Source organism: Pararge aegeria, chromosome 4, assembly GCF_905163445.1.
Source record: "Pararge aegeria chromosome 4, ilParAegt1.1, whole genome shotgun sequence".
Taxonomy (NCBI): Eukaryota; Metazoa; Arthropoda; class Insecta; order Lepidoptera; family Nymphalidae; genus Pararge; species Pararge aegeria.
This window is the reverse complement of record NC_053183.1, coordinates 10,989,586-11,006,738: the sequence shown is the minus strand read 5'-3', so window position 1 is coordinate 11,006,738 and position 17,153 is coordinate 10,989,586. Positions and strand designations below refer to the sequence as shown.

The following is a 17,153-nucleotide window of genomic DNA, read 5'->3' as shown; positions in this document are numbered from 1 at the left end:
GAATTGAAATTATAGTTGATTTATTAATAAATAGTATATAGGTAGAGTTACGAAACTGTTGTACTATAGTTATTATTACAAGCGAGTGAGATAAGAGAACCCAGAGTAAAATGATACACACACACGTGGTAAATATGACGCATGCTAGGAAAGAATACAGGCTTAGATATATTGGAGCGATATATGGGAGCAAAACTCTACTTGAAGTCGATATTTTTGATAATAATCAATCACACGCGCTATACCTAGTTATCAATTATTTGGCAATTAGTCTTCTTTTTCTTTTGTTTAAATTTGATCAAATTTAATGTCTTATTATCTTATTTAAGGAGGTACATTAATTATTTATTTATTCGAGTACAAAATATATTATATTTTTTAGCAGCATAAAAAATCTTTCTTGTTTTAAAAAAAGGAAACTTTTATTTTTTTTAATTAAGAATTAATTGTCTCGCAGTGAGGCTTAAATAAAATATGAGTGAAAGTAAAAAAACAGTTTTCAGTCTACCAATACGCACTGGCCCAGCGTGGTGGGCTAAACGCTTCTCACTGTGAGAGGAGACCCGTCCTCTGCAGTGGGCTGGTAATGGGATAATATGATGATTGTTATTTTCATATCAATCTGCATTGCGAACTAAACTGACTTGATTTTTAAAAAGAGCCTGTAAGGTAGCCTATCCTATCCTATCCTTTCCTCTCCTACTTCCTATCCTATCCTATCCTACTAATATTATAAATGTCAATATAAGTTTGTTTGCTACGCTTTCACGCAATAACTACTAAACTTATCCTCATGAAACTTCGTACACATATTCTTGGAAGTGTTAGAAGTAATATAGGATACTTTTATCCCGACATTAAGCTCGGTTCCTCGGCTCGGCTCGGAGAGGGGATGAAAGTGTTTGACGATTTTACACCATAACTCCGACAAATTATAACCGATTTAAATAATTATTTTCGTACTATAGAGTTTATATTATGTTTTTAATTTTGCCCAAACTTAGTGTAGATCTGATGAATGTGGTTGAAAAAAGAGGACATAACTCCTCAGAGGACAGCAGCAAACCCCTCATTTAAGGCTTGGCGATACTGAATACTTTAATTTTTTTTACAACTAGAACTAAATTGAATGCGACATCAAAAAACAAAATCAAACGCAGACGAAGTCGCGGGCAACAGCTAGTTTATAATAAATTCTTATGTACCCATCGGCAATGCAGAGTAGAGTCACAGAATGGATAACGGTACTTACGGTAGTACTTAGCGTACCTAATTTACAATAGTAATAAGTTAGATGGGTTAGCACTTGTGAGTTTATTAACAACTTGTGTAGATGAGCTATAGAAATAATATTATAGTTATTACCTATAAGTCAAAAGTAAATTTCATTTTCTTTAAAGACAATGAATAATTTAATTATTTATAACTGTTCTGTAAATATAATTCCAGTTTTTATTTGTCTAGTCTATTAACAGTCTAAGTAGGAATATAAAATAGCAAATTCTTACGTCCTAGGTGGAGTATTTGTGTGGATAAATACGAAGGTGATTAAACTAAAAATTATACCTAACTCCGCTTTAGGGACGAAGTTATACCGTCTCCGGTGGAGACTGACATGGTCGACGACGATGGTGGTAGAACGGGCTAACAGAATAGGGGTATAGGAGTTATATCACGCAGCACTGTACCGGCACGTTATTGTCGGTAGGGGAGCCGACCAGACTAGAGAAAAGTCAGTAATTATATTTTCCTTTATTACCCTGACAGGAATCATAACCGAGATCTTGATACCTCAAGCCATCGCTGAGAAATTGGCCATGACACACAGGCAGACAAACAGAAAGACAATAATGTTTTCCTTTAAGAGTTCCATTTTACTATAAACAGGTACAGTAGGTACCCTAAAATAGTCTGTATGGGGGCCTAGGCATTAGCTTTATCAGTCTTAGCAAAGAAGACCCTATAAAGACCACAGGCCGCATCGTTTTGATAGAATAATTTCATAACCTTCCATGACCTTCTAAGAAGGTCGTTGGATTCATTGTAAAAAATGATACATTTACAAAAATCTTAATTATATTATAAGATATCATTAGACAAATTGAACCTCTTAGATAAATATTTAGTTTCTTAGATGAAAATCAAAAAAAGGTTACTATAACTTGTGTCATATAAAAAAAAGCGCTGTGGGGCTAAATATCCAATAAATGTTTTATATTTTAAATGAGTATGTCTTGAATATTGCTTTAAATATGTATGTAAAAAAATATTAATTTATTTCTTAACTGTTTCGAATCGTTTCGATGATTTGTAGTGACTCTACAAGAAAGAAAGCAGTGAAAAAAGGTTCTAACTATCACACATTTGCGTAAAATTAAATCATTTGTAATCAGTATTGAATAAAGTAAAAGAAAGAGTCTTAAAGGAATAGGCTTAGTATAGCTGCACACTAAAAGGCGCAGAACTGGCCAGCCCTATAATATCTTTATCAAAAGAAACACTAACTCAGAAGCTCATTTAAAATGATCACAGGCATACAGTAAATAATACTGACAATACAAATTTAAGGATATTTGTTATCAATACTTCAATACGCACGTCGGCAATCATTATTGAAAATAAGCAGAGTACTTTCAATAATATTAAAGGTATGGTTAGGTGCCTTTAAGGTAAAAATAAGAGGTAGGGACCTATTTTGCATTAGCTACAGGTAGGTACTTATAAATTATTTATTCCACTTATATATCTCATTTCGGAGAAATGTAGACTCTAACGTTGCATGGTAGACGATGTCAAACCAGTCGCAGGGGCGCGGTGGTTGGATTTTTTATTATTAGAAATTGAGGAACAGAAAGTCCATCACGATCGATTGCACCAACTGAAGGAATCAATCTAATTCTAAATTTTCAGATGGACGATTAAATTAATTATGCTATTTGAAATATTTCGATTGTATCAAAGTCAAAGTCCAAATTCATATATTTCAATTAGGCCTAGTTTATAAGAACTTTTGAAACGTCAAGTTGGTCTTTTTGCAGTGTCTCTACCACCGGTTCGGAAGGCAGATTCTACCGAGAAGAGCCGACAAAAACTCAGCAGATTGCCGTTTTTAAACATATTACGATAAAGCACTAATACAGCTTATATTTATAAAAGCTATTGCTGTTAATTAGCTCTATTTGTTTAAAACTCTTATTAATATAATCTTAAGATGCGCAATAAATGAAATAAGAAAAAGACCGAAATCAAATTAATGATATGAACATGTACTTTGCATTCGATTGACAGTGCAATTAAGTACCTGACTACTTTTAAATTCTATTGTGTATCTCATCCATGCCTATTAGTATTATATATATAATACTTAATAGTAGTAATTATTAGTATAACTGTAAATGACAGTTTGTCCGTCTGCTCGTCAGTTATCGTTTTCAGAAATACACTGAAATTCACTGTAATTATTACTTACCCAGCTAATTTGAAAAAGCATAAGTACAATTTGCGTTGCTCAGAAACGTCTGTTAACTCAGATGAGATGTTGACTTAACAATTATTCATTGTAAAGTCAACATCTCCTGAGGATGCGAAACGTGCGTAGAGGGTACATTGCCGAGGGTATGTTTGGTGTGGAGTATACGGATTGAAGTAATTAAAAATTACACCATACAGATTCTCCTGCTGTTCGCGGAGTATAGCAAACTAAGCTTAATTTTCATAACATCCTGAGTTATCTATTTACAAATTTAAAGCTAATCTTGGCGACATTTTGCGTGATGCCTTGAATCTTGGAGATGGTAATATTATCATCATCATCAACCCACTACAGTGCAAGGGTCTCACAATGTGCACCACAAAAAGAAAGAAAAACAATGGACACAACTAGAGGAAACTTAATAAGTAGGATACAAAAGGCTTATCGCTTAGTAGTTAGTAGTGAGAATGAGAAGAGTGTATGCGGAAGTCCACTACGCTGGCCCAGTGCGGATTAGTTGATGCCGAGAACAGTATGAAGAACTCGGAGGCAGGTTTCCTCATGATTTTTTGCTTCACCGTTAAAGCATGTGATATTTAATTTCTTAAATTAAAAACGCATATAACTCCAAAAAGATAGAGGTGCTAGCCGGTGATCGAGATCGGTTCCCCCTTAAGGGAAACCGAAGCCTTACTTGGGCTATCAATAACGATGGTAGTATAAGACGGTCAAATCCCATGAAAACAAACAGTTCGCGCGTAATTATTAAACTACAGAAAAAAACCGCGGGTTAGGTCGCGCGCACCAGCTGGTGCTTTTTAAGTAAATATTAGTATTACAGACTTGTTGCGTTGTCCGTGCACTTTTATGCACATTGAACGTGATTACAAGCAGGTATCTACTTAAGTAAGGAAATTCCCTTTGTTTTATATCCTTGCAAGTATTTTATAATGCCTATCTCGCTCATAACACGACTAACTAGGTTTAGTCATTGATCCTCAATTAGAATTATTACAAAGGTAAAACATATCAATCTTCTTCTCATTTTAACTGTATTTTATAGATAAGTATCTAAAGAGAGAAGTATCTTGAGTTAAAATTTTATTATGTAATTTAATTAGGTATATAAAAACTGGAGGTTATAAACGCATCCCTAATTAAATATTTTTCATCTTGCCAACAATTCTATTAAAATAATAACGTAGCTTATCTGTTATTTGAATACATAATACACAGGTACTAGATATATATTTTGCAATGGGTAGGTAAACCATACTAATTTATGGGTCGAGGAAGTGTATGAAAGCAATCCCGTGACCCAGTCACCAGGCGAGGAGTTGGACCATGATTCATAGATTATTGTTAATATTTCCTACGCAAAAAAAAATACCTCTATTAATCATTTAAAATAATTATTCCCACTATGTCTCATTTACTCACTCATCGCGGTCCGATTGTAAAAAAAGTTCACGGGCAACACTACTGTCAACTGCCAAACAACTTGCATCATCGACATTGAAGTCAATAGATTCTTTTTCCAAATTATCGGTATTTTCGACTTGCGACACTGTATCTACATCAAGTTTCCCGCACGATAATACAATTTCATCACTATCCGGCTTCTCAGTGTTTTGTAAGGTCGCCGATAAATTTACGACATTGACTTCCTCGTTTTGTTTACTATCTACATTACACTCCACTACATCGTTGTGATGTGATTCAAGTTGCACTTTTGTTCTGAATGACCATTTCCTTTTGAACGACATCTTATCACTTCACATGAATAGATAAATGTAAAAATAGTATAAGTAATTAAATATAGAAGACCGCACTTTGTTTATAAAACCATCGCTTACATAGACAGTAAAAAAAAATTACAAAATATTTCAATCACGATTTTATTGTTTTGAAAATTTCGCTTAATCCCGCTGCAAATAGCTATCTGTTTGAATTTGAAATTGTTTTTTGTTGGTAAACCATGCGTTACGACATCGGAACGATTACTAAATAAACCGTTTGATATTTAATAGTTTAGGCGCGTAATCATATTAAAAATTTTATTGATCATTAGTAAATTATATATTGATGGCAGTTTAATTGATAAATCATGGGATAGATCGTTAAAAATCGATTATAATTCGAATGAAATGTAGCGTACGTACCTCTGTAGCGGACGTTAACGTTGCCGAGGTACACAAATGACTGAGTAAGCGAGAACTGGCCGTACGACCAAGGAAATTCCACCTTGCGGTTCTTCGCATCATATTTTTTTGTATCACGGATTCATATCCGTACGTCAATAAAACTTCACCGATATATTTACGGTTCAAGTGAGTAACTAAATAAATATTTTTTTAAATAATACAAAAACAAACAGATTCCCTCACACTGTTTCGCCATTTGCGACACTTCTGACACATTGAAATTTCACTTTATAAACTAATGTAATCGCATAATTAATTATTTACAAATACCACGTCACCATTGTGTTTGTATTGATATTCCCTTGTTAATCTACATCACGGTTATGGACACAGTGGTGCATTTGTATATAGTTGTCAAATTATTTACATTAGTAATAATTGAACAAAATATGTACCTACTTACAAAAGGAAATCCTTTTGTATGTATCTACATAACATTATGTAGGAACAATTGTTCGGTTTTCTTTGCCATATTGGCTTTTTAACCTACTTCAAAATGAGTGAGGTAACCAATCCGGATGATATGATTACGATTCAGATAGTCTATTTTGTGGAAAAAGTCAACATTCAGGTTTAGATATATATTATATCGTTTATATCTGAGTGACTTCAACCGCGTTGAATTTTAAAATTACCGTTCCGGAATTTGCGCAATGCTACAGGCAAATGTTATAAGAAAGAAGGTTACCAACTGACATAAATATACATTGGCATTCATAATATTAGTGTAGATAAGTTCATGTAAATAAATAAATTAATAGAATAAATTTCATATAAAAATAAAAATACTCTTAATTAGAAGTTTATTTTCACTCTTTCCCCACAATAACGTGATAAAAAAAAATTAAAGAAAAGAAACCTATTCCTCACAGTGTTTTTGTTGATTTTGAATGAACCTACAAACTTTCATTTCCCTTTCCCTTTTCTCAAAAGCACATTTCATCTCCTATTATACCCTCTACGAGTTTCGAAATTTGATTATCATTTTCAATAGCTAACTCAGGGGTAAGTCATAGCCTTTTACGCCTTATAACTTATTTAAAAACCAGGATCTACCGAGGGCAAGACGGGGACATAGGCGCTAAGTCATATTATTCAAAGATACAACAATGTGAAGTCTGCGTGAAGGCTTTTAAACGCGTGTACAGAAATAAGTTTTTTTTTATTCTTCTCTGATTCTTCTAGAATATTAGGTAAGTCTGTTAAATTTCATAGTGTCGGTACACCAACAGGAGAATTTAGCATTTTAAATTAATGCTTTTATTTTTTTTTGTTAATTTAGCTTTTTATATAAGTATCTAATTGTTTTTCTATTTTATTGTTATGTGTGTGTTAAATTTTCCTAAAGAAAAATCCGAAGCCAACAAACAGAACCTTTCACTTCGGCATGGCACATCGATGTAAAATGCAAATCCTGCGGATGTACGCCGCACGCGGCGTCCTTTGCGTACAGCGGCGCTTGTGACAAAATGCTGCACGGGTAAGGAGGGCACGGCAGAAAGGCGACCGTTTCTAAGCAAAATATTTAGACGCTGGAGGAATAACTATAGCGGAAGTACTTCCCCGGGTGAGGTTTGCTACAAAAATCTCTCCAACTACTGAAATGACTGCAACAACTAAAATAATGCGTGTGTGCTTATCATATAAACACATAGTACATAATTTAATTCATTATAAAAGCTAAATACGTAGGTATCCATTTTAATTTTGTATTTTTGTATTTTTAAATATAAATATGTACTGGGTTTCCTATCCATTTAAGATTTATGTTCATAAATGCATTTAAAGCTCTTAAGCTTATTGATAGATAAAAGAACTTCTTCTTAAGGATTAAAAAAAAACAATGTTGAATATATATATTTTGCGGAAATAAAACTTGCTACTGATATCTGAAGGTTGTTTCAACTTAATGAAAATAAATTCATTTTAGCACTGTGCAGGTGATATAATATACACGCCTCTAATTCTCTCGTGCGCAGATAATTTAAAGCATAGGTGGTTTACTTTTTCATTATATCAAAGTACCAACATTTCAGTGTTTCATTTTACTTTATTTATTATGAAAACACGTGAAGTTTGTGACACAATTACTAAACGGGAAAATAGAAATACAGCGAGAGGGCGGGTTTAATCATAAGTGATTGACTATAAAATCCGACTTGCTTAAGTAAAGTCTCATCATACAACTAGTCCCTATGCTACTACTAAAATCCCCTGTTAGGCTACGGACAGTAGATACTATGCATAAATACATATAGATAAATAGAAAGTCTTTATTGCACATACAAAAAATAAAACAAATTGAACAAGGCAAAAGGTAAATAAATATATATGCGCAAAGGCAGGCCGCCTCGCTTGAAGCGATCTTCTCCAGACAACCTTTGGTTGATGAAGCATGTTTAGTACGGAAAACGGGATAGTTCAACATTCAATTTAAAAATAAATAAATGATATACATACAGATGGTGAATGGTGATACAGATTTATAATAGGTACTTAAACTTTAAGTTTAGGCCTTATAAGTTAAAACATTATTACAAACCTATAAGCACATATTTAGTTATAACAGAATACTATTTTAAGTCATTTAGTAGATAGGTCGTTTCAACTGAGATAAGAGCTTAAAGGGTAAATACCCAGAGCAGACGCGTGTCTCATAAATGAATTTTCGTTTTACGGATATAGACGAAAGGAAAGTAAATATTTAAAATACACGGTTTCTGTTACCTATTTATATAAGGACAATATCGTATATATATATATATATATATATACGATATTGTGAAGATGAATAAAGAAGCAATAAGTTTAAAGACCTAGTATGATATGAACATCCATTTGATGCGAAACATCTATTGGCGAGGGTAAACATTGTTGGCCTGTTGATACACGCCATTTTTAAATTTAGATTTTTTGTATTTTATCAAAATGCATATTTATGTTAGAAATAGTCATTATTTTATGGAACTAATATATAAAGCTTTATCTTTTCACTATGCCATATCTTATTACTATCGTAATCTGTTATCTGTTATTATCATACTTTATGCATAAACATATAACTATTATGCATATAAACTTCGATGTTTCACATCTGCCAGGCGTCTAATGACGGCTCACACATTTTTTTATCCTGGATTAAACTGTTACCGCGGGATTTCAAAAAATTAAAATTTAAATGGGTGAAGCCGCCATCATTTATTGTTTAAGTTGGCAATATTATTCTTTCCAATAAGTTGACAACGAGTTACTTAAAAACATTTTAGTGTTACAAAAAATCAATAAGTATACACTCGCATACAAATACCTGTTTCACAACAACCAGGTAAACTGGTAGAAAATGCCTCATGGCATTATGCCCACCTTTATTTTATAGTGCGCAATAAAGAATTAAAGCAACCAAACAAAACAAGTCTGTGTATTTTAAAAATTAATTCTATCTTTGTATTTTTACTTAATTTTTTTTTATCCCATTCATAGTTGCCTTTTACTGCAAACTCACCTGGTGGTAAGTAATGATGCAGGCTAAGATGGCAGTGTGCTAACCTGCTAGGAAAGGGTAATCGGTATCTACGCATCAAAGTGGGTAGGGTGGTAAATAACCACAGCTGAAGACCCCGTCAAACAAAATGTGTTCGTCTCTTACCTACACTCTACCTACTTACAACCTTTCACCGTTCTGTTATAAATTTTCATAATTTTTCATCCTAGAGATTGATTAGATACTTACATAGGATACCTAATTTATATCCCGGAAAAGAAATAGCGTCATGTTCTCTGGTAATGGGGTAAGCATAGCATTACAGCTAAAACGATATTTACGAAATTTTGCACTGAGATAGCAAGCTATCCTCCTTTAAACAAATACTTTTTATACTCCAAAATCTAAAACCTCGTGCGGGATTATCAAAAGATTAAAAAAAGTGTAGACGCAGTGTTGGGCATGAACCTAGGTATATACCTACTTATCTTCTTATATTAAGTTTGTAGACAAAAAATTCAAACAACGTAATCAAATCACTTCGACAAATATCCAACCATTAATGCTTACCCGATAATTGAATCCTTGGCAATATCTATTGTTTACAAATAGCATGTTCTTAACTTCTGAAACAAACGTAGCTTGGCCCACGTTTCTTTCAAAAGACCTAAGTTCAATTATTTAGGGGCAAGTGATTTTGGAGTGATGAATGATGATAGCCTAGTGGTTAGGACTTCGGCTTCACTTTTCGGGGGCCGAGTTCGTATCCCACTAAGCACCTCTGATTTTTGTAACTTATTTGCGTTTTGAGCAATTAAAATACCATTTGCTTCAACGGTGAAGGAGAACATTGAGAGGAAACCTGCATGTCGAGAGTTCTCCATAATGTTCTCTAAGGTGTGTGGAGTCCACGAATCCGCATTGGACTACGGCCTAAAACTTTCTCATTGTGGGACGAGACCCATGCCCCGTGGTAGGCCCCGGTGATGGGTTGATATGATGAAGTGATTTCAGATATTTTAGATCCGTTGCATTTGAAGACGAGTCGACGAAGAGGCAACGATACAGTACATTCCCCGCCGCTCCGAGTCGCTTATGCATTAGCATAAGAAATACCATACCAAGAATACCATAGAAAGAAAAAGTCGCTCGCAACGCCGGGCGACCGGCACTAGAAACAAGTAGGTACAATGCAGGAAATTACTGAACTTATAGAAAAGTTACAACCAGTAAAAGATAACAGGTTCTTAGAAGCCATTTGGATAGCTAGATACATATTCAGCTTTACTGTGATAGCCCAAATCGTTGATTATTTACTATCATTTTAGTTTAGGCATTCAATACTTTTCATTTTATTTTTTTTATCTATGCTTACCTGCTTAATAGGTAGTGTGTAAATGTAGATATTTGGTACGTATTTATGGGTACTAATATTATAATCGCGGAAGTGAGTTTGTTTGTTAGTCTGCACAACGGATTGACCTGATTTTTTGCTTAGTCATCCATCTATATCTATATATCCCTACTTCCCTATCCCTACCCTACTAATATTACAAGTGTCAATGTAAGTTTGTTTGTTACGCTTTGACGCAAAAACTACTAAACCGATCCTCATGAAACTTTCTAAACATAATCTTGGAAGTGTTAGAAGTAATATAGGATACTTTTTGTCGCGACATTAAGCTCGGTTCCTTTGGGAGAGGGGATGAAAGTGTTTGACGATTTTACACCATAATTATAACCGATTAATTAATTATTTTTGTACTATAGTGGTTCTAATATGTGTTTAATTTTTCCAAAACTTTGTGCAGATCTCATGAATGTAGTTGGAGATAGAGGACAGAACTCTTCAGCTGACAGCAGCAAACCCCTCATTTAAGGCTTAGCGATACTGAATACTTCAATGCCAATTGAATGCCACATCAGAAAACAAAATCAAACACAGACGAAGTCGCGGGCAACAGCTAGTACTGATACAAAAATGAATGCTGTTCGTTATTCTCACTAAAACTCGAGAATAGGTGCCTGGACCTTTAGGTCTTGAAATATTCATGTAAGTCTAGGGAAGGTTTAAACGGTGAGCTAAATACTGATATACTTATATAATTCTTCTGTATGAGCGTTTGCCAACTAGCTCCTCCTAAAAATCTGGACTAATTTTGATGAAATTTTGTGTGTATCTTTGACATTGGGTCCTTATTGGTCTGAAAACACACTTGGACCCAGTAGGTAGCACTGCGTTTTTTTCATTCCACTAAAAGTAAGGCCTTGACTGCAATCCCACCTGATGTTAAAGTCATGATGCAGTCTAAGATGGTAGCGGGCTAGCCTGTTAGAGTATGGCAGTTATATTAAACCCCTAATTGGTTTCTATGCGATATCGCACCGGAACGCTCAATCGCTTAGCAGCACGTTTTTATCAGTAGGGTGGTAAAGAGCAGGACGTCTACCGGGACCACTAGTAGTTTATGGAGCCAGAAAGGGACAAAGGCTTTTTATCCCGTAAAATGCAGTTTCTATGGGAGAAGAGCTGAAAGCAGCTGAAGCGCAATTCTGTTATAGCTAACTGCTTCACACACTAGCGCTTGCTTTCTTGGGATTCTTTGAAAACAAACGTGTGTGGACGAGGCACCAGGCGAAAGCTAGTTATATTTACATATTGCATACAAAACGCCTTCTAAACTTACTAAAATCTAGCTCATTCAGTAGGTACCTACTTAGTCACCCCACGTTGCAATTTAATGAGCTCTAATTGAGATTGACCCTTGTGCCAGATGGCAAGGACTTTTTGTTTAAAGGTCAACCTACAAGAATTCCACTTAGGTATGTACCTAGTTACTTTACGCTTTTCCCTATACTTTTGAGGCTTGAGTATATATGAAGTTCATTGAAGATATTTTAATTAATGTTTTTGCCTTTATTTAACTTTAATTAGGGCAAATTGCTACTTGTTCCGGTGGAGCGTTCCTATAAGTGGAGGCCCTCGGCGCAAAACCTTTTTGTAAATTATAATTTCTGAATTTCTCTAACCTGCAATGATGTCCAACTGCCGAGTTTCTTGCCGGCTTCTTCTCGGTAGAATTTGCCTTCCGAACCGGTGGTAGAGTCAATACACACAGCATACTTGACGTTTCAAAAGTGCTTATATTAGGCCTACTTGAAATAAATGAATTTTGAATTTAAATTGAAACTGCGTTACCCTTACAAGAGGTTAGTTCCTACTACTTACTACTTTTTAGCGATAGCCGCCTAGTATTGTTGGTTCTGTATTCCTAGGTTGTTGGTGTACAATAGTGTATTTTTATTTCATATCATTAAGTGCAATGCACAATGTCACCGCTGAATGGTTAAATCTCTCCGCTGACTTTTCAAAACTTTTCTCCATTGGCTGGAAGGAAAGACAGCGAAAGGTCGATGATAAGAATATAATCAAAACCATTTAAAAACGATTTTTTTTTTTATTGTTATAAAACTTAAGACGTACGTAATAGCTAAAAAAATACTAGCAGGTAATAACACCAAGAATATATTATCTAAGTATGAATTTCATTACTGTCACACCGCGGCGTACAACATGAATCCTTGATGCTGTGCAGCGTTTCAAGTTTGAATTCAGCGTGCGACCAATCACAGGGCTGGCACAAACGGAAGAGTCTTATGATTGGTCGAAAGCATGACGCATACTTTCATGCAGCGCAGGTTGGACCTTGCCTTGACAAAGATTTAGGTCGCACAATAATCTGGCATACATGGGACATGCGGCTAATAGTGATTACTATATTTAACGTATCGTACGTTAAAATAAAGTGATCACTACATATGTAAATAATTTATATTTTTTTAGCAGTCATTAGCCATGCTAATCATATTTCTTTTCCTAATCTTAGTAGATACAAATATCTTAAATGCAAATTCTAAACATTTTGTGATGTGTTAATTACCTAAGATACATTTTAGCAGCATGTTAATCTAAATGCACCAAAATATACTAGTCTTATCTTCTATACAAATAGCTGTCACAATATTAAATTTTGGTGGGATATTTTTCAAATTGCCTCACAAAACCTAAGCTTGTAAAATTTCGTCAAAGTTTATTATTATAATTATTAATTGGAAATAATTTTGTTGCTTATCTTTTGTAATCCCTCATTCGAGTCATTACTTCAGTAAAAACATGGGATGTACTGCATTATGAAAAAGATCATAATATTATAAACTACATAATATGCACCTATGAACTAACTAGATTACATGCTGCCAATACATATCATCGAAACAATCCTCTTAAATAGGCTCTAGTGCTAATTATTTAAAAAGATGAATAAAAATTGTTTTTTCTTAAGCTTATGTGAAAAATTCCTTAAAAATTCCAGAAAATATGTAACAGATTATTTTACACATTATGTTTGAAAACCTTTAAAATAATGGATGGGATAAATGACATAAAGCTGGAGCTAGTAGGGAGCCAATATAACAACATCTTAAAAATGATTGTAATAGCAATGAGTATGGGTTAGTTTTCATCAGTCAAGTCTGTTAAAAAAAGTTATAGTTTCAATAGTTTTCAGTTGTTTACTATAATTAAATGTTTCTGACTTAGCTGGGGCTGTCTTTTCCAATAAATTATTTGAAATAAATCAGTTACAAAAATAGCTAAGTCATATTTATTGATTGGATTATGTTTATTTGGTGAATAAAATATCAGACCTAAAATTGGTATCACAGGAGGGATCATTTAAATGACAAACTGCAATATTGGGATGGGTCAGACCATAAAATACTTTACATACTAAATAAAATATTCATTATACAATTTAGGTACCAAGATTTCAGCTGTTTTGATAAAATAATAATGCACCAAAATATACTAGTCTTATCTTCTATACAAATAGCTGTCACAATATTAAATTTTGGTGGGATATTTTTCAAATTGCCTCACAAAACCTAAGCTTGTAAAATTTCGTCAAAAAATTGATTTCATACCATTAATAAAGAAGACATAAATTGTCATATTAAATGACCTTATATTAAAAACTTACAACTATGTTATATAAATTTTGTGCTGCTCTTATTCTATATTTATTGTACTAAACATTGAACAATTAATTGTGAATCACAATACAATTCCACCAGATATCATATTGGCATTGAATATAGTCGAAAGAATATTTGAAAAACTTTTCTGTGAGAAGTTATGCCTACACAATGTATTAACCTCTATGACCATACTGCATATAGACTATATGCCTTGTTCACCTGTTTTTGTTTCATATGCATAACATGATAGCCAATACTTCCACAAACTCATCAAAAACTTGTAAAGAAAAATAAAGAGTTCTAAGAGGTAAAGGTAACCCTTTAGACATAACATGTTGTGGGTTGGGTTACCTTTAACTCTTAATATTTAAGACACAGTCTTGCAATGGTCACTATTATTTATCATAATAATAAGCATTAAGCAATCAAAATAATAGATTCTGATCTAACAAAGTGAAATACATAAATAATAAAACATGTGTGAAAGTGTAGGGAACATCCCTACTCCCTAATTACTAGTTTTCCCTATATTTGCCACAAATCTACAATAAACAAGCAATATGTCTACCAATTCCTTCAAACTTTTTCATAAATTGTATAAATACTACTAAAATATGCAGTAACAATATATAAATATTAACAATAAGACAAAATACATAAAAAAGAATAGTTAAACTAAACATAATACCTGGCCAACAAAATTTGCAATATCTTATCATAAAACCTTGATTGGAAGGGTAATGGAAGAATTTATATCAAGCATATGATACATATATCTGGCCATTAACCTACTTAATTCTAACAAAGAGAACTGGACCAAAACATGTAAATAAACAAAAATATAATTACACTAATGCTTAAGCATATTTGAACAGACAAATTTAAATATAAATTCTGCTGACTAATATTGTTTAACAATTTAAACTAAATTTAAAGGAATGTTAGGTTACAGTGATAACATAATTTAAAAAAATGTACTTCGGATATGTAAACACCATTCACATAAATTGAGTACAGACAGTCAAACTGAGCAGTGGACAATATATATACAATTACATGCAAGTGTAACTAGTTAATGAATTTATTTATGTTTATGTGTAATAAAAATTTAACTTAGGTGTAATATATTAAAAAAATTCATGTAATAGTTTAAACAACCCACAGCAACAGTGAACATGATCATTGCCAATAGTGCCATTGCCTGGTGGCAATGCGCTTTAATTTGGCTCATCACTTGACATTATGCAATAAGCTCATAATTTAATGCATATATTGCAAGTCATATGTTGATATAATTGAACAAATGGAACCTGGGTAACACTAAGAGAGGAAATTGAGTTACAAATTTATGAAAGCAAACTATTATTTCATACAGAAAACACACTAATTGTTTGGCAATGATCATGTTATGACTGGATTTTCCCTGAAGTACCATGTGTGCATGATACTACTAAAATTTTAGTCTAGGCTGTTTTGACTGACTGTACTCTTTCTACATGATATAACTATAATCAATCTAAATTTTATCATTCACGAAATATCAGTCTTTTGATGTTTAATTTTGATCTGTGAACACAAATGTGACATTTTAAAATGCAGTTACTTTGCTGCTATGTCACATCTTGGTAGTAGCTTCAAGCGAGCGCAGCAACGGCGCACGGGCCATATACTAGAATCTATCTTTAGAAGCATGCAGGTCAGGGTTGGTGAGATATTGCAGCTCCTGTAACTCCTGGAACTTCTCATGGTCTCGGATATGTGCATAATTTGCTGATAAACACATCAAGTAATGCACCAAGCTCAATATAACAAGCAAGCAAGACACCATAGCCAAGATGAACATAAACTCAGCTTTTTCCACATAATCTTTACAAAATAACTTTATCTTGTGTGCCTCGCATATCTTTAAATCCTCTTGCTTTACTGATGATGGGAACATGAAGTCGAATTGAGTGAAATCAATGCAAGTCGAATGTTCGATGTTTTTCGGCTTCGAACATAGTTTCCAGAATATTGTGAAGAGGAATGTTGTTATTACTAAAAAGCCAAGTAATAATAGCCACACGAATGTCAAAATGTACGTAATGATCATAAATACTGCGCAAGAGATACGCCCGCCGACCCGTGCTCTCCAAGCCCGGTAAACCTTTTGTCTTGTGGCACCTGTTGTGAGACATCCAAGGCACAGTAACATGAATCCTAAGGCCGCCATGCAAGCACTGCCCACGATGAAAATCATTTGAAGTGCTTCAATCCATATCAGCCGAAAGTGAAATACCTCGTCAAACATTAGTATTGAAAGTGCAGATCCACGATACATTGTTCCACAAAACACTCCCACGCCCAAACAGCACATTATTGTAGCTATGAGGGTAGCGTGAGGAACCCTCGTAAGACATCTTTGACATCCGTCTCCCATTGTATATCTTTGTCAACTTTTAAAATTTCACTTTACAATTGAATTTTAAACAGATACTTGCAGTTCAGTTTTTTTCTAATTTGAAAAATAACTTTCGAATGAGTCAAACACAATCACAAATGTCAAACCCATAGATGAAATCATTGGGAAAACTTACAACAGATTATGAAAAACACATGGATTAAAAAAAACTAACAACCACAGATTAATTATTTACAACCAATACTGGTTATAAGAAAATCTGTAGAATTTGTAGCTACTTAGTATTTATTTAATTTTTGAAGTATTTCCCACCTAGTAAATTGAAAAAAAATTGAATAAAAATTGACAGCCGAGTAGCGCAGTGGGCAGTGACCCTGCTTTCCACGTCCAAGGCCGTGGGTTCGATTCCCACAACTGGAAAAATGTTTATATGATGAACATGAATCTTTTTCAGTGTCTGGGTTTTTATATGTATATTATAAGTATTAATATGTATTAAATTAATAAAAATATTCATCAGCTATCTTAGTACCCATAACACAAGCTACGCTTACTTTG

General features: G+C 33.6%; 2 protein-coding genes across 3 annotated transcripts in view; both read right to left on the bottom strand.

Moving 5' to 3' along the window:
• The window catches only part of LOC120637611 (multiple C2 and transmembrane domain-containing protein-like), a 59,581-nt gene that overhangs the window by 29,656 nt on the left and 12,772 nt on the right, over positions 1–17,153 (bottom strand). Inside the window, exon 1 of one of the 2 annotated variants that reach the window (XM_039909494.1) lies at positions 5,635–5,681. The exons of the other annotated variant lie outside the window; for it this stretch is intronic. The gene's annotated coding sequence lies outside the window, so the exon portion shown is untranslated. Of the gene's footprint in view, positions 1–5,634; positions 5,682–17,153 lie in introns of those variants that run through there. 2 annotated transcript variants of the gene reach the window in all.
• LOC120637612 (neuronal membrane glycoprotein M6-b) lies at positions 12,593–16,760 on the bottom strand. The gene has a single exon (XM_039909495.1). The coding sequence runs from the start codon at positions 16,611–16,613 to the stop codon at positions 15,864–15,866; it is 750 nt and encodes a 249-aa protein (XP_039765429.1). The 5' UTR covers positions 16,614–16,760; the 3' UTR covers positions 12,593–15,863.

Coding starts and splice junctions, on each gene's coding strand:
- LOC120637612 (XM_039909495.1), bottom strand. CDS start 16,613: ATGGGAGACGGATGTCAAAGATGTCTTACGAGGGTTCCTCACGCTACC.